Consider the following 18076-nt stretch of genomic DNA (forward strand, 5'->3'; position numbering starts at 1 on the left):
AGCATCTCTGATTTGCTTATAGTTTTTAGGTCCCCAAGACTATCCCCTTCTAAAAGTTTCTCAGGAATTAGAGCAATTTCATTTACACGTCTCCTTTCACGGATTCTGAACCTTTCAAACACTGGAACTTCATGACTGAGCTCAGGCCCCGAAGCCATAAAGATGCTCAACTGGCAAAGCAGGAGCTTCCTACTTCCTCCAAGGGCACTGAGTGCAGCCAGTGATTCCCATCACTTCCCCGGCTCCTCATGGGCTAGCTCAACAGGGCAATGTTGGCGAGTCTCTTCTGCGTAGAGCTAATTACGGAGGAGATTCAGGGGAAATTTTTATATAGTTAGCAAAGGAGCCGTTTCCTTGTAGGAACAGAAGCCTACTAAAGAAATATCAGCTCAAGCCAGAGTCTCGTGTACCCATAACAGACAAGAACGTGTGTTTGCCCTGGAAAAGAAAGGTCCATGCAAACTAGGCTACTCCCATCTGAAGCACTGCCCATGCCCTGTGCCTCTGCTCATGTTCCTAGGAAAGAACCAGTTAACCTCAGCAGCTTCTAGAAATATAATGGAAATGTACCACCTAGTGACCAGGGCTGGAACTGTTACTCAACTAGAACGAGAAATCTCACCTGCAGAAGAGATTCTGAGCTTCAGGCCTTCTTAACTGGCAGGTTACTACACCAAAGTGGTTCAATTCCCCTGTAGTTTACAGGTAAACTATAATTAATAATCTTGTGAAGAAAAGATGCCTTTTCTTTCCATGAGATTTATGGGAACATGCTGAGAAATATAGCTTCTGGATCTGATAGGCTGGTTAAGCCTTCTAGCTATTAACACAGATATTTAAAAAGTAATACTCATACTCTTAATTTGAAATAATGGTCTTTCTTTCCACGAAAGGGCCTACAACAGATTTATAAAGACTTGAAAACATTTCTCACACTGAAACACACTGTTTAACACTTCCACTGTGTGTCAGTGAACCAGCCAATTATGAATATATGTTGAAATGGAGTAAGGCTCTGAAAAATAAGGATTTTACCCCAGTAAGAGTTATGATTACTCAATTCCATCCTAATACAGAAAACAGATCTATGTACTTCTTAAAGGAACCTGTAGTTTTATTAATTTTCCAGTACTCTTGCAAATATGTTACTAACAAAATTCAAACCAGAGCAACTACACACAAAAGTTGTGCAGTTTACTTCAAGCGTCATATATAAAGACCAGCCTACTGAGATAGTACACTGCAAAATGTACAGAGGGAAGGTTAGGTAGAGAACTTTATTTAGCTAAAGAATAGGGGCGCCTGGGTGGCTCAGTCGTTAAGCGTCTGCCTTTGGCTCAGGTCATGATCCCAGGGTCCTGGGATCGAGCCCCACATCGGGCTCCCTGCTCAGCAGGAAGCCTGCTTCTCCCTCTCCCACTCCCCCTGCTTGTGTTCCCTCTCTCGCTCTCTAATAAATAAATAAACAAAATCTTAAAAAAAAAAAAGAATACAAACACGTTCCACTTTCTGCAAACATAACTGAAAATCTTTTCAAGGCTGGAGATCCAAGTGACAAACTGACTTAATCTAAAACTAAAGTCATAGGAATTACGCAGATTTTCAATCACTGCAGCTTCTGTTCTAGTTTAAGGAAGTTCATATTTTTTACACTTGATCTTAGCCAAAAGGCCAAGGAGCGATGAGTAAGTTTACATTTTTTCACAGAAAAAAATAAAGTTCAGGCAGATAAAAACAAATTCCAGATAAACATGGTTTGGTATTTTTTATTTTATTTATTTTTTAATTTTACCTTCATCAAGGCAGGCAAAGTACAGATGCTGTACATTAAAAACATACAAATACATTACTCACAGCACATCAATTCCTACGGGCAAAGAGACTCCTAAGCACTGCTCCTCTCTGAAGCACATAACCACAGCTAAATGTACAAAGAGCCATCTGCCGGTCCCACGTAGCCAACGCCAATCAGCAGGACGTCTATCAGCGTCCATATCCCCAGGCCGCCGAAGCTGAAGAGCTTGCCAAGGCCTTCCCGCCACTGGCCCAGGTAGAAACGGTCGGCTCCAAACCCACCGAGGGTGACGCTGCAAGAGCAAACGGGTTACGGGGTGCGAGTCCATCAGCCACCCTCCATCCACAGCCAGCTGTGGCTCAATACTGGCATGAAGTCACACGTGTGAAAGGGCTTCAAACGACCACAATCCTTTGTGAGGACACAAATGCCTACTTCCCAAATTCACGACACCAAATAATCACAGGCAAGAAGACTGTTTAAATGTCAAAGGTAAACAAACAATTTTTAGCTGTGCTGAAATCTAATGGTTCCTCTTTCAAAGAAAAGTAATCCATCTCATTGCTTTTTAGTCTTGAAAATGGCACATGCGGGAGAACAAAGCAGGGAGCCAGTCCAACAGAAAGCACACGAACATGGAGTCAGGAGGTGGGGTCACGAGACTGCCCCAGATCAAGTCGTCTGAACTCTGCCACGCATCTCCAAAAATGGAGTGTTAAGAACAAATGACTCTTAAGGTTCCTTCAAATTCCAAGACCTAACAATATTCAGACAACTTCTCATTGTACTTCTTTTAAGATTAAGGAACATTTCCAAACATATAAAAGAAAGTTGAAGACAACAGTACCCCCGACCCAGCTCCACCACTGATCAGCATGTGGCCAGTCCTGCAGCATCTGTACCCGCCCTGCCCCCATGCCAGAGTACTTGGAAGCAAAACCCCGATATTATCCCACTCAGTGAATATTCTGAAAGAAACTATGTTGAGCTCTGAAAAGAAAATGATGCTTACTTTTTAAAAGTCAAGTTGTAAAATGCACCACGGTAACTTAAGATGTGAACAATCAAGGGGGAGGTGGGTGACAGGTGTCCAGGAACAATCTCCAAAACTTTTCTGTAAGTGTCAAGTTATTCCAAAATAAAAAGTTTAAAAAAAAAAAAAAAAAGTCCATCGTTCATTTTCATTTGAACCACTGCTGACAAAGACAATGGCCAGTTATCAAATCTCATTTTTGTTGTATCGAATTTTCTACCTTGGACTATTCTTTTACTCTCCAGTTGGGCCTTCCCGCCAGGCAGGCTCTGCTCTGTCCCTCCCCAGCCCAAACCCTAAAGCAGTGCTCCTCAACAAGGAGCAACTTGGCAGTCTCTAAAGACATTTTTGATTATCACACCGTGGAGTGCTACCGGCATCTAGTAAGTAGAGTCCAGAGATGCTGCTAACCGCCCTGCTGGCCCCACAGCAAAGAACAATTTGGCCTGAATTTCAACCTCAACGAAGGCGAGAAACCCCTGACATGTCATGCTACAGGCCACAGGGTCTCGGGCTCTAGCGCCAAACCTTCAACTGTAGATGCCCCAACTTTTTAATTAGTGAATAATCAGCATCACACCTACCCTTCCCTCTGGGAGTAAGAATTGGTAGTTTTTTCCCCCAAACTGTTGAAAAGTTTTAACAAATTCAAGCATTAACATTCTTATGTTAAAATTGTAAGTCCATAATTATCTCTGGATGGTGGAATTAGAGGTGATTTTTAATGTTTTATTTTATCTCAATTTTTCCAGTTTTTAGTATGGAGTATATGTTAGTTTTTATAATAAAGGAGGAAGTTACTAAAAACTACAAATCATAAACCTATCTATTTTAAACAGTGTATACCATTTTACTGACTCACATACACTCAGGATGGAAAACCCTGACTGGTTCTAATGACCTATAATAATAACTCAGTAAGGCATCTCTAAGGATGTGCAGACATCTTGGGAGAAAAGCAAACATCCTGCCATTAACGTCCACGAAGGTCCTGTTCTGATCATCTAAATAACTCCCTGCGGCTACATTTCCTAGGGCCTTCCTAACACATGTGAAAGAATCTAAGTGAAGGAGGAACTCAGCTGAGCTCAATGTATGGAAGATTCCACTGATCCCAACGAAATCCGAATGGCGTCCTTTACTTACTAGTAGCCAAGCTTACCTCAGGGCCAGAGCAGTAGACCACTTATAACCTCCGGTCCAGTTGCAATACAGCATCTTTGGAAAAGTGCGGTTACCTGAAAAAAAAGGGAAAACACTCTACATAGAAACAGGGGTATAAAAGTATTCTTACACAGAGACTAGTGGCCTTGTCATTTAAAATCTAAAAGTCAACTCTCTCTACGATAAAGTTTGCTACAGTGACTAGTAAAAAGAAAGCCCTTACCATCTACAAACATACATTTAATGTTTAAATCAGTTAAGTAAGGGTTACAGCTCTAAGTATGTGAAGCTAACAAGACTTAGGTGAAGTTTAGGGCAAATAAGACAGTGTGGTCTTATTTATCAAACAGATAAATCAAGCAACGGTTAAAGGAGAGAGAGCCCAGCCCAGGCACACAGAAATGCCTCCTATGGGATGCAGGGCACACACAGACTGGCCTGGAAGAGTCCAGAGACAACTGGCTATCCATGTGGGATAAAAAGTAAACATGAATCTACTTCACACCATATACCAAAACCAATTCCAGGTGGATTACAGATCTATGTGTGAAAGGCCAAACTTCCAACTTCTAGAAGAAAATATAGGAAATAAAAGGGCTATGAGTTGTATTAAAAAAAAGTCAAGCTCTATCCAAAAGATACCCCCAAAAGTGGGGGGAGGGGTAGTTAAAATCTGGGAAAGGGTTTTAGGGACACCAAAAGGTTATTATCCAAAATATAAAAGAATTCCCAGAAATCTTCAAGAAAAAGACAACATTTATGAATAGTAAGTATTGGAGAGCATGTGCATCAAGAACAGTTACGTATCAATGGTGGGAATGTAAACTGTTAAAAGCATTTTGGAAAATAATACATGCTAGAAAGTATAGGCCTGCACACGTGCAACCAGGAGGTATGTGCAAAAACTCTAATACCAGCACAACCTGTAAGGGCAAAAAACTGTAAATAATCCAAATACACAGAACAGAGAAACTATGATACAATCTTACAGTGGATTATTATATAGAAGTAAAAAAAAAAAAAATAAGTAAATAAGACACATGGATCATCTTAGAGCCACAATGTTGAGAGGAAAAGAGGAAGGATAAGACCATAAACAGACTATTATTTTATGTAAGTCTAAAACAAGCACTACTGAATAATGTATCATACTCTATCTTATTTTTACATGTGATACAAGGACACAAAGTGTAAAGAAAAGCAAGTGAGATGATAAGAAAATTCATCTAAGGGTGGTTAGCTCTCGAGAGAAGCTAGGGCAAGCAGGTGCAGGAAAAGCACTCAGCTATGTCATGGCATCCGACTGTTTTAGTCGGAAATTTGGGTAAAACGTTATTACTGTACATTATGCTTTATATCTTACACCTTGTTTCTTGTGTTATCATATATTACATTTTTAAAAGATAAGAGAATTGCACATTTTCTGGGTTTTTTTTTTTTTTAGTTCACTGAGTTTATTTTTTTATCTTTCGGTGGACACACAATGTTACATTAGTTTCAGGTGAACAACACAGGAAGTAATTCAACAACTATGTTATGCTATGCCGGCCACAAGCGTAGCTACCATCTGTCACCACTGAGTTTATTAATGAGGCTTGCTGTAACTAGAAAGTGCTAATAAATGTTTCTGATTAAACAATTTAAATTTAGGGCGCCTGTATGGCTCAGTCAGTTAAGCGCCTGACTCTTGGTTTCAGCTCAGGCTGTGATCTCACGGTGGTGGGAATGAGCCCTGCATCAGGCTCCATGCTCAGTGCAGTCAGCTTCAGATTCTTTCTCCTTCCGCCTCTGCCCCTCCCCACTCACTCTCCCCTTCTCTCAAATAAATAAAAATCTTAAAAATAAATAAATAAATAAATAGGGACACCTGGGTGGCTCAGTCAGTTAAGCGTCTGCCTTCGGCTCAGGTCGTGATCCCGGGGTCCTGGGATCGAGTCCCACACTGGCAGCCCGTTTTTCCCTCTGCCCCTCACCCTGATTGTGCTCTCTCTCTCTCCAATAAATAAATAAACTCTTTAAATAAATAATGTAAATTTAACTCTCAAACTGCTAATTAAAGTTCCATATGTAAGCTTAAAGAAAAGTATTTTGCTCACGAATTTCCTTGAACTCCAACTCACCCAAGCAATGAATGTGGTCCCGCACGGTGCAATTGGCAGTGTAACGCTGCCTGGGGCAGGACACCGTCATGCAGCTGGTGGAATTGGAACACTCATAATCGGTTTCTGGAAGCTGCCAGCAAAACCTGCAAGTCATGTTGATGATAAAGTTCTTTTGGGATTTGAAGTCTTGATCCTGTACGCCAAAGGACAGAGAATGAATCAATCATAATAGTTTGTTAATATGTCAATAAAAATACAAGGCACAAAACTCCTACTAAAGGCCTTGTGAATAATACTAGCAGAAAGTGGGAGGAAAATAGGTACCAAACCAGTACGTACGCAAAATAAACGTACACAGTATGAGCCTTTCGTCATAAAAATATACACCCAAAAATATATATGCCTAAGGAAAAAAACCTACATAAATTTACATCAAAATAACAAAGGTTATTCCAGGATGGTAAGATTATTTTACCACTTTCACTTGGCGAAATTTTTCATAATTGAGCATGGGTACTTTTGTAATACGAAAAGGGAAAATGTATTTTATCAAGCCACAGAGCCACAGGGAGCTGGAAGCACAGATGACTACATGTGTTCAAGGTCACTGAGCTGCAAGTTATGCGCAGGACCCACAGTCCCCAACCCCAGTCTGACGCTCCTAGAAGTACAACACATGGACTGGCTGCCGAGTCTCAAATCCTCCCAAGTATCTCCACCGGAGCCCAGGACCTCCGGGCTGTGACTGCTGCTCACACCTCCACCCAGTATAATCAACCAACGGGTCGCCCCAGAAAATCACTCTCAACTTTGAAAGAGCCACATGTTGAGATTCAGCCAAGTGTTCATTGTTGGCGCTAAGCTTTTAAGACTGTAGATTTTTTTCACTTCAATTTAAAAAAACCATTATTTTGTTTTCTCTTGGAAGAGTAGCACATGCTGTGTGCTGCCCCTTTGGAAATTACAGGAAAAAAACTGGTAACCTCTCCAGAGAGAACTACTTTTAATCTTTCATTTTTAATTCCTATAATACAGATTTATGTAAGTGCAATTATACTGAAAGCATTTTGTATCCTTTTTTCCCCACTTGACATTATAATATAATAGAGAGTTTTCAAAATCATTTTTAAATGATTTAAAATCACCTCTGGAAGTATAAATTTACTAATTTTTTTGATCAGTGCAAAACTGCGGTTTATGAATGACATCCCAAACTGGGGAAGGCACCATTTGATTTAGGCAATAGTGTCTGAAACATCTGTGTATCTCTAGTGATGCACTGATAATGCACGCTTCTTATCAATTGTTTTTTAAACAACGCAGTCCGCAAATGTGGTACAGATTCCCAGACGAGACAGGAGCAAGGGGGAAGCTGGTCCTGTCTAGCCATCGGCAGCCACTGCCCTCCCCAGCACCAAGCCCTGCTTAGCCTCTGGCCTTCCGGGGAATCTATTCTATGCATCAGTGCGTTTATGTCAGATATATTTCTTTTTTTAAATTTAACTTTCCCAGTGATATTCACTTTTCACTGAATTCTGTAGCTATCAGTTAAGTATCTTGAGAGCTGCCTAGTTCTTTTTACTAGCTGCTACTTATTTCATTTCATAGTGAATCATAAACAGTTCTCTCCTGGACATTAAGCTCGTTTTAAATCTTCTGCCCGGGTGAACAACGCAGCTAAGAATATCCTTAGGCATATTTATTTGCATCCACGTACAGTATCTGTAAGATAAATTCCTAGATGTGGAACTGCTGGGTCAAAAGATATATACATCTTTAAGATTCACAGATGTGACAATTGCCTACAAGAGGCTGACCAATCTGCCCACCCACTTAACAAGACAGAGGGTCCCTTATGTCCTCATGCACTCGGAGTGTTACCAAGTTTTTTTATTTGCCAGCCTGATAGGTTTAAAAATACATCCATTTACATTTCTTTAATTATGAGAAAAATTGAACATTTCTTCATATGCTGAAAGCCCATCCGTACTTCCTTTCCTTTGAACCATCTACTTATGTCCTCATACCATTTTTCTATAGCACTGTCATGTTTTTCTCCTTGGCTTTTAGGAAATCTTTATATATTATAGATATTAGTGCATTAGTTGTCACAGGTGTGAGAAATACTTTTTCCTAGTTTGCCACTGATCTTTTGCCTTTATGCTTTTTTAGGTCATTTTTAGCAGTCGAATGTATCAATTCTTTTACGGCTTCTAAGTTTTATTTCATATTTAGAAAAATATTTCCTACTTTTGAGATTATAGCGTAACAATCAAGCTTTCTCTGCTTACTTTGTGGCTTCATTTTATTACATTAAATTTCTGATCTCTCTGAATTTATTTGGGACAAGAGAGGGATTCCACTTTTATCCCCAGAGCAACCCGGGCATCCCAGCACTGACTGAATCCATCTTCTCTCTGGAGAGGTAGAGACTTCCTCAAAAGCTTATATATAGTAAAAAGATGTTACCTTTCCCTCTGTGAAACAGCTGTCATTACTAAGAACCCAGAACCCATTGGAAGAAATTACACCTGCTTCAGATACACTAGCAGTCTGATAGCTTCTCCAAGGAACACAAAACATTTCTGACAAGCACACTTCCAGCGGACATCAAGTGGAGCAGGAGTGACAGGACATGGCAGGGGATGCAGGGTTTTTACATTTATTTCTTATAAAAGAATCCAGGTGAGATTCCCTTAGCCTGGTAGTTCTTAATTCAGCATGTCTGGAGAAGGACTAGAAGAGTTCATTTTTTGGCCAGTAAGTTCAAAATAAGAGGGGGCAGGGAGGCACCTGAGTGCATGCACGTGCAGATGAGAGAAAATAAGCATCGGCACGCTTACATGGGGACGGTGGTGGATGATTCCTTCCTGAAATGGTAACTTATTTACCAAGAAGAGACCCTGCAGATCTTCGTAAAACAAATAAACACACGCGAATTGCCCTGGCTCACCAGGCAACAGCAGTCCCAGGACCCATGTCTGCAGGCAGTCCATTCATGTTTTTACTGCTCTCCACTTTCAAGAACAGACCACACTCTCTTGGGGCAGACTTCCAAGTCCTACACCTGAGGACGGGGCACCTGTGATTTGACAGGACTCAGGGCCACTGGCCAGGAGAGGAGGCAGGTGATGTGAAAGCTCCTGGAGGAGGAGGAGAGAAAAAAGTCCCGCCCAGGACACATCTCAGCCAGGGGCTGAGCACGGCACCAGGCACCATGACCGAGGAGTCCAGAAACTTCCCTTAAGCTTTGTAACTTCTACCTTTGTTATTTTTCCTATCTTCTGCTATTTCTTACTAAATGAAACAGTTTATTTTGGAAACATCTAAAGAAGGAAGAAACTGAGAATCCTGTCTCACCCAGTAACCAGTGCTGGGAGTGAACATCAAAGCTGCTGAGGCAAACCACAAAGGAGGCTAATTCTGGAAGAGTTCCCCCGGAGGTCAGAGTTCTCCCATTTTTCACGAAGTACCTACTCACTGTCAGACCTATGAGATAACATTTTTTATTTTTACGTTGGAGTACAGCTGATACCCAATGTTATGTTACTTTCAGGTGGGGAGAACATTTTTAAAAGCCTTCAAATTAGTAAGTTTCCCCATTAGGTAATTAGGGAGAATACAGTATTTAAGATTAAGCAACAAAGACTAATAATTCAAGGGCAGTCACGAACACCATCTGGCACCTACGCTCAATTTTCCGGTGTGCTGATACAAGATATAAAACGGCAATACTTAAGTTTTATGAAAACTAAGTTGAGACACTGACAGCACAAAATCTTATTTCCCCTTTGAAGAGAAGCCTTCCTTGCTCCCTCTCTGATACTAGACTTCATCAGGAAAATTACAGAAAGAGTGCAAGGGTGTAAGAAACTTTCCAGTCTAGCCCTCCACAGACCAAGTTCCAAAGACTGAAGGGGCAAGGTACCCTGTTCAAGTGACAGAAATGCTAGGACTGCCAAGTCAAAAGCGATCTGCAAGAGAGGACACGGTATAGAATCTGTTTCTTCCTCTTCAACCATTTCCCAAAAGTAGGGTTCCACGGAAACACTTTAGAAAAAGCTGTTCTGGGCCCATCTGCTCATTTCCCTCATTTGACAAGAGACAGATTAGTAAGTCACCCAGCTAGCTATGGCAGGGCCAAGACTAAAACACTACTTCATTATTCCTTTCTACTCTTCCTCTCACCCAGAGAGTAGCCCCAAACAAAGGAGTGTGTAATAATTTTAACCTGGTCCAGTTGTTAAAAAATGCAGATACCTGAGTCTCCCTGCCCTGTTCGCGTTTAGCAGGCCAGGGGCTGGCTCCAGAAGTGATTCTAATGGCAGCCAGAGTCAAGCAGCTTGGAAGCAGGTATCCCTAGAGCACTCTATGGAACACCCAACTATGAAAGCCTTCCTAGGCCTCTTCCTGTCTGTCAAAATATCAGGAGATGGGATATAGGTGTGATGACTGTAATAGGGTCTTTTCTAATAGGCAACAGTGCACATGAGCCTTTTCTATTTCTGACTTTGTTAGGAGTCTGATAGTTGCTCCAATTTCGTTTGTCAAGAAATTGCCATCTGTACCCTGGCAACCAAACCTCACTTGGAAAGGAAAGTTTCAGTCTTCCGATCATATTGTCTTTGTTCCTAAAATATGACTTGCGGAATGCAGAGCGCTTTCTTTCAGGATTTCCCCCACAGTCAAGTCTAAACTGTACTTAGAACTTGAGGTTTACAGTGAGTTCATTTAAAATTAGTAAGTTGCAGTACTTACAACACAGGTGACGGAAGGTTTGACTGTGCAGTCAAAGGTGACAGGCTTGCCATAGACACAGGAGAAATTTGTCTTGCATTCTACACAGTCTGCAGGAAGTCTGCTACACAAACCATTACTTGGACACTTCATCACATAAGGTGGGATATCAGTACTTTCTGTGAAAAATAAGAGATGCTTATTCTCATATAATACTGATCAGCATCACAGAAGAAAACAATTTCCTGCGGGGTAAGGGACACGACTGCCAGTGATGAAATGCTGCACTGGAATGGAAAATGACAGGGCTGGAATCAGAGACACCTGCAATTAAAGCAAGGGTCTGCCACCAAGCTGTGTGACCTGGTCCAAGAGTTCAACAGCTAAGTAAAAAGAATTTAATTACTGCCCCCCAAATGAGCATGAAAATCAAAGGTACTTATGTACATACAATGTATACACAAAGCTAGGTGTAAGTTTGGGCCTCAAAAAAAATCTACTCTGTAACAAGATGAAAAATTAAGACTTGGAGAGGGTAAGATTTGTTCATGATCACAGAGTGACAAAACTGGAACCACGGCCCAAATCTCTGTTTCTAATCCAATATTCTTTTCATCTGAATTCACTGATTTGGTAATTACGACACTGACCCTCCAACTGAATCAATCAGTACAACAGGGTACCAACTTTAGAAAATGTTCTCTGTCATTATTCCACACTGGTACTTCAAAAAGCCATAATTTGCTAGTACCACTTACAGTTTTATACTACCAAAGTTCAACAGAGTTCTCCATATATTAATAACTTGTTTGGTGGGTTATAATTTTTTTTCCCAGCCAACCTTCCCAGGAGTACAATATGTTTTTATCAATTAAGAGAGGCTCATTTGCAAGTATACTTGGGGGAGGAAGAGACGCTTTCAAAAACATCCAAAGGAATAAAAAATTCTTGTGCTTTCTCTATAATTTGTGTTTTAAATTCAAGTATGCTCCTGTCTTATAGTAGTCTTAACAACCAAATAACAATCAGTAAAATACCTCTGCCAGTTTCAATTCATTGAAATAATGGAACTTTAAAGGGATGAACTATAGAGACAAAGGTTCTGTTTAGCGAAACACACTAAGACTCATTTAAAACTGATCCTACTTAAAGTCCCTGGATTATGTAGTCAATTCTACTTTTCTTTTCTTTTATTCTGATTACTGTTGTGGCTGGAAGTTGGACACTTAGAAATCACAAAGCCAAAATGACTTTAGAGGGCCAGGCTAACTTCACCACCTAAAAGATGAGTAAAGTGATGCTGAAGGGGTGAATAATATGCTCAAGCTCCCAGTAGCTCAACCAGACCTAGTGTCCAAGTCTTAATCTGTCTGTGATCCTTCCATTTCACACAGCCCTGGGAGGAGCCTCTAATGTCCAACATCAGGAATGGGGCTTAAGAAGAAAAAGAAAATTTCTGAAGGGAAAGAAGCACTGGTTGAAGGTGATCTTGATGAACGAGGCGGAAAAATAATAAAGAGATAGAAATGAGGAATGTGGAACTGGAAAAAGAGATGAGGCTGGAACTGGTACTGCAATATCAAGACAGTCTACAGAAAAACATCTGTGTATGTCTTTAGTTCACATAACCTAAAATACAATAAAAATTTCAAAAAAAATTGTAAAGTTATTTTATCTAAGAAGAAAGAAACCACTAGATATAAATATACAGATTTACTAGAATAGAAAATGTCTAGTACCTGCTGCCCTGGGAACTACTGTGAAAGTACGTGTTGGGCCCGGATCCTTTATTGACTGAGCCAGCGGCTGCGACTGCTCTAAATTTAAGGATCCTACAATTAGAGAAACATGTTATCCTGGGATATGAAAACCTTGGTTTGTGTGGTTAAGACGCAAGGTCCACACCAGGCCAATAAATGCTCATGAAAACCTCACAGCTTGACTGCCCAGAAAACTAAACAAAGAAACGCCAAAGGGGTCGACACCAATGTGGATCGATAGGCAACTAGGGAACAAAGCGTGGTCTCGGGTTCCAGGTCCGCTTCCCCGGCCGAGACCCCAACCCTCGGTCCCCCGTTCCAGGGCTCATCAGCCGAGCTCCGAGGCTCTGGGGTTCTTGAGCGGAGGGACGGCCGCGGAGCGGGCGGTCAGGACCCCCCAGACCCGGCTGCAGCGACCGGCTGCCCCGCGCCCCGCACTCAGTCTCCGCCCTCCGCCCGCGGGCCTAGCGCGGACGCTTCCCGCAGCTCCCGGGGGCCTCGCTACCGCTCAGCCCGACCCCGCGTGGACTCTGGCCTTTAACTCACCCCCGCCGGACAAGATGTAGAACTGGAAAAGGAAGAGCAGCACCCGGCAGAAGCGGCACAGAGCCTGCAGCATGACCGCCGCAGCCGCCATGTCGCCGGCGCGCACATCCGGGCCGCGAGGCGGGACTAGGCAAAGGGGCGGGGCCCCGGCGCGCGCCGTAGGGGCGTGTGCAGGCGCGTCCGCGGGGAGCCCAGGGCGCAGGCGCTTGGCCGGCTCCGCGTGGGGTCTCCATCTCTATGTGGATGGGTATGTATGTTTAGAGGTTAAAAACTGCTCGGTACTCTGCGAAGGTGTTGATGACGTATTTGATTGCATACCGAAAAGGTACTTATTTGCAAATGAAGAAACTGTGGCACACACCCCGTAGGGGAAGTGAGACCCCACGCCAAGGTGTGACAGGCAGCCCCAAAGGACGCCACCATTTCCTGCGTTGCTGACCTGATCAGTGCCCAGCTAGCATCTCTCTGTGGTCAGCTTTGGGTTCACCTCTAGCCAACTCTTTAAAAAAAAGACACTTCCAGAAAGTTCCTTTGAGATTGGGAGAGGGCAGTAAATATACCTGGCAAGTATTCAGGTCCAGAAGTACTGGGACAAGAACCCGGGGATGTGAAAGGGGGGGGTCCAAAGCATGGGTCCCTCCCTGGAGAAGGCCAGCCTTGGGGAAGGGAGCTGCACCCCGGGGCCTCCGGCTCCCTGTGTGCTCAGATGGCAGACTGCACCTATTTTTGTCACAGCATACTTTCTCCTGTGTTGTTGACTTGCGTTCCTCCTTCCCACCCACCTGCCACAAGATTCTTTTGGGGGCCTTCTGACTCCCCACTCCTTCACTAGCAGTTTTGATGAATGAAAAGAATATACCGACTGGTGCCTGGCACACAATAAGGCCCCAATAAATATTTCCTTAAAAATTACATCACACAATTTGCACCTCTTAGTACTATATAGGTCTGATCTATAATACAGTTTTGTTTACTAACTGTTCAGGATGCTAAATAATAAAGGTGTTGAGAAAAGAGAGCATGTCTTAAATTTATTTTGAATTCCACAGTATCTAGCCAGATAACACCCAATAAATACTTCTTGATTGGTAGCTAAATTCTCTACTGGCGTAAAGCTATTTCAACTCGGTTCTGAGCAGTAAGGCATTCCTCTCAGTTAAAATCAGAAATCCATTTGAATTGTGAAACTGAATAAAGGAAACCTCATTTAAGATGGAGCCAGGAGGGCGCCTGGGTGGCTCAGTTGGTTAAGCGACTGCCTTCGGCTCAGGTCATGATCCTGGAGTCCCAGGATCGAGTCCCACATCGGGTTCCCTGCTCAGCAGGGAGTCTGCTTCTCCCTCCGACCCTCTTCCCTCTCGTGCTGTCATCTCTCATTCTCTCTCTCTCTCAAAAATAAATAAATAAATAAAATCTTTAAAAAAAAAAAAAAAAAAGATGGAGCCAGGAGGCCAGAAGGGGGAGCTCTCATGCCCTACCACTCCTAATGGACTACAGAATGGTACTCCAAGAGAGGCACCTTGCATTCCCAACAGGAAGAACCTATACTTTATTACCCCGGCAAAAAGAAGAAAGATTTTCTCTTTGCCTGGGGACGGTCCAGCCAACAAGAAACTGTCACAATCCAGCCAATGAAAAGCCGCTACACTTCAACTCCCAGTTTACTCCAGTGGACTTTTTGTTTATAACAGCCCTTCCAAACTCCCTCCTGCCCCCTTTATAAAAAAGCAGCCCCCTCTCCTTTGTTCTCCAGACTTGTCTATGGTTTTGTGATAGCTTACACATGTCAAATTAAAATTATCTGCTATTCCCAAATGAATCCATTTTTGCTGGTAAAATAACGGACAGTTTTATTTTTAAGGTTAACAGAGTCTGTAAATCAGTAGAATGTCATCTCATGAAAAAAGTAATTTAACTCTAGGGGAGCAGCTTACTATGGTATAAGCCCATAGCTGAAATACTGGAAACACTGTGTGTTGTCTTTTATTTAGGAATTTATTTTTTCTACAGATGAACAGTTGTCAATTAGAAGCATTAAAACAGCAACTCTTAACCTACACTGCAAACAACAGTAGATTCCACAATACTGAATCTGAGGTCCCGAGTCCTTTGTCAATAATCCAGTATTTAGTACTAGTCGCTTCTTTTGTGGCTGTTGGTTAGTTAAAACAAATTAAGCGACGATTCCAATTTTGGAGATAACATTTCAGTGTGAACTTTAGTAAAACAATCATAAAAATACCTGAGATGTATTGTCCTAGAAAATAAGATTTTCCCCTTATATTGAGAAAAGCTTTGCAGGTTTTAATTTGAGGTCTATCTTTTGAAAACCACAATCTCAGCAATAACCTCTCCAAATCTTCAAATCGTAGTACTTCCCTCTTTCAATAAATAACATTTCCCCCTTAAGTCTTTCAAGGCATTTGGGAAATTAAAAATCTCCCAAGCTTGTCCTCGTGTTCTCTTCAGACACATTAATGAACTAAACTTTTTATATCAGCTACTCATTGTCTCCTTTCTCACTGTGCCCATCAGTGAGTCAAAAGTTCTTAGAAGTACTAGCGATAAAGAAAAATGCATTTTTAGGGGTCAAAACAAGGCTACATAGAAGCAAGTACAAGGAAGAACTTCAAAAGTCTTCCTCAGCATTCAGTGTACGTGATTTCTTGAGATTCTTCAACTTATCAATGGCAGAAGTTACAGAAATCTCTCCATGAATTTTGTTGTCTCTTGTTCGAACATTTACAGCATTATTTGTCTTTTCCTTTTCTCCAACCACTGTGGAAAAGAAAGGGTAATAAACATATCTTAAATAAACGATTTACTAAATATTAAGTCAACAGTCATGACACATGTGTTATTGAGTTCTTCTTCAGTATTAATCACTTATTATCAGTCTAATGGCCATGAAGTCATCCTCTGATAGCAAGTTTCTTGAGAGAAGGAATGACTTCTAATCCCCTCTTCCTTACTGTCCACTTGCACAAACACATATTGTAGTCTTGGGGCACAAACTGGAGCAGGGAGAAAGATCTCCCTGACTCCATATGGCATATGGCATATGGGTATGACAGACCCCTGACTCCATATGGCAATATGGGTAGGCACCAGACCCATGCCCAACCAATCAAAATTTTCTGGAATGTACGTAGAAAGTTTCTCTCTAGTGCCCCTTATGTGGGATGATGCAGCAATCTGCAGGCTTGTTTCTTGCCATGTGGAAGGAAGAAATTGGTCACCAGGTAAGGGGAATAAAGTAGATATTCAAGAGAAGCACAAAGAACCAGAGCAAAGTAGGAGCTAGAAATGAGGAGAAACAGTCCTGATAAGGGTTGAGCAGCTTGCTCCAGTTACTCTTCTAATACTCTTCTAATTTAATTCTACCTTCTGTGTCAGGAGATACTCCATTACCCTTCCAATAAATTCCATCTTTATCTAAGTCAATGTGAGAGTTCTGTCACCAGAAGGAGCCTGATTGAAACATCACAGTATCTACTACACAGTCAAATACTTTCAATGACAAAATGCGGATAGGACAACCCTATGCATATTTATTTTACCTCCTACAGAATCATTCAACTTACTGGAGATAACAATATCATGCCTGGAGGCATCCAGGATCAGCTTCTCTTAATTTCTGAATCATTTTAAAGTCAAAATTTTAGATACTGCATCCAAGTACTCATATGTCTTAAGGACACTTTTTCACTTAAATTCTTTTCTTTTGATCACCTTAAAGTTGGCATCTTTCCCACTGATTAACTTAATCCCGAAGATTAATAATAAATCAGAAAAGCAAGGGAGAATATTTGAGGCCTGTCACATGACTGAAACATAAAGAGCATAATTCTACCGATGAAATCATTTTCACATTTTTTTCCTTGTTGGTTTGAGATATTGAATACTGCTAGTGATACTAACCCACAGGATTCACGTGAGGTTTTATAACTCTTCTTCTAGCAAATAACAAAGAGTATTTAAGAACAACTAACCAGGAACACCATGGACTGTTCTTTGTGTACAGGTAATAAACTGTCATAATCACACAGCTATACCATATTCATGTAGTTACACCATTCACCACTCACATAGTTATACCATACTCATGTAGTTTGTACTATATTTCAGATATGCAGATAGACCAGTTTTTGGAATTAAAGTGAAAAAAAAAACAAGCATTTGAGAAAATGTAAACTTAAGTTACCCAAAATAAAATTATACTGAGCCAGCTGCGCATTTCGTATTTTCTTATTTAGTGTACAGCTATGATCTAAGTCAACGTCGGCCATGAACCCTTCTTCAAAAAATGTACTGGACACCTACAAGAAAACAAAACACTTTCATTATGACGATATTTATGGTAGCCAGCCTCTGAGATGACCCACAGGGTATTCACACCTTGTGTCGTCTCCGCCACATCGTACCAGGTGGCTCTAGGTGACCACAGAGGAGGGCAGAAGTGATGGCAAGTCACTTCTGAGATGAAGCTAGAAGACTACAGCTTCCACGTCTTTAACATCACTCCCTCTGGGGAAACCAGCTGCCACGTTGGGAGGGATATTCAGGGAACCTCTGAAAAAGTGCACGGGGTACAGAACTGAGGCCTCCAACAACGAAGTGAGTGAGCCCACAGAAGGCAGCCGTGGCCGGCGGTGCAATCAGAGGCTTTTGAGGGGCCCTGAGCCAGCAGCGCCCAGCCTTGCTGCTCCCAGATTCTGACTCGCAGACACTGTGACATAATAAATGCTGTGGTCTCAGGTTGCTGAGTTTTGGAGTTATCTGTTATACAGCAATAGACAAGTATTCTTCCAAATAGAGCCATATGGAAAAGAGTAACTTGTAAGTATGAGATGTTTTAAAATCCCCATTTCTCAAAAACATTAAGAAATAAAATAGTTCTGATCCAGCTACACAGACGTGACTCAGATGTTACTCTCAA

General features: G+C 41.7%; 2 protein-coding genes across 6 annotated transcripts in view; both read right to left on the reverse strand.

Moving 5' to 3' along the window:
- Nucleotides 1-1762: 1762 nt before the first annotated feature.
- On the reverse strand, nucleotides 1763-13254 carry TM2D3 (TM2 domain containing 3). 2 transcript variants are annotated; one of them, XM_025893264.2, is made up of 6 exons: nucleotides 13138-13254; nucleotides 12571-12663; nucleotides 10853-11010; nucleotides 6113-6287; nucleotides 3991-4066; nucleotides 1763-2087 (listed from the first exon to the last, which is right to left on the reverse strand). In XM_025893264.2, the coding sequence occupies exons 1-6, from the start codon at nucleotides 13226-13228 to the stop codon at nucleotides 1922-1924; spliced, it is 759 nt and encodes a 252-aa protein (XP_025749049.1). In that variant the 5' UTR covers nucleotides 13229-13254; the 3' UTR covers nucleotides 1763-1921. The 2 variants fall into 2 exon arrangements, with proteins under 2 accessions (XP_025749049.1, XP_025749050.1); XM_025893265.2 differs by lacking the exon at nucleotides 12571-12663.
- Nucleotides 13255-15111: 1857 nt separating this feature from the next.
- Nucleotides 15112-18076, reverse strand: part of TARS3 (threonyl-tRNA synthetase 3) — a 76327-nt gene continuing 73362 nt past the window's right edge. For 2 of the 4 annotated variants that reach the window (XM_073882511.1, XM_025893096.2), the window contains 2 exons: nucleotides 17342-17456; nucleotides 15112-15915 (listed from right to left, as the gene is read on the reverse strand). In XM_073882511.1, the coding sequence (XP_073738612.1) occupies nucleotides 15767-15915; nucleotides 17342-17456 (264 nt within the window). In that variant the 3' untranslated portion in view covers nucleotides 15112-15766. Of the gene's footprint in view, nucleotides 15916-17341; nucleotides 17710-18076 lie in introns of those variants that run through there. The other 2 variants (XR_012375264.1, XR_003212338.2) reach the window with 2 other exon arrangements.

The sequence above is a fragment of the Callorhinus ursinus genome, unplaced genomic scaffold (genome assembly GCF_003265705.2).
Source record: "Callorhinus ursinus isolate GAN/ISIS: 27379988/994484 unplaced genomic scaffold, GSC_fseal_2.0 scaffold47, whole genome shotgun sequence".
Classification (NCBI taxonomy): domain Eukaryota; kingdom Metazoa; phylum Chordata; class Mammalia; order Carnivora; family Otariidae; genus Callorhinus; species Callorhinus ursinus.

Excerpts from the sequence above, each read along its gene's own strand:
- TM2D3 (XM_025893264.2), bottom strand. The coding sequence starts at position 13,228 with ATGGCGGCTGCGGCGGTCATGCTGCAGGCTCTGTGCCGCTTCTGCCGG. Across the intron at positions 4,067-6,112 it reads GGACCACATTCATTGCTTGG|GTAACCGCACTTTTCCAAAG; the intron begins GTGAGTTGGAGT and ends CTTTTTTTTCAG. Across the intron at positions 2,088-3,990 it reads TCTACTGCTCTGGCCCTGAG|CGTCACCCTCGGTGGGTTTG; the intron begins GTAAGCTTGGCT and ends TTGCTCTTGCAG.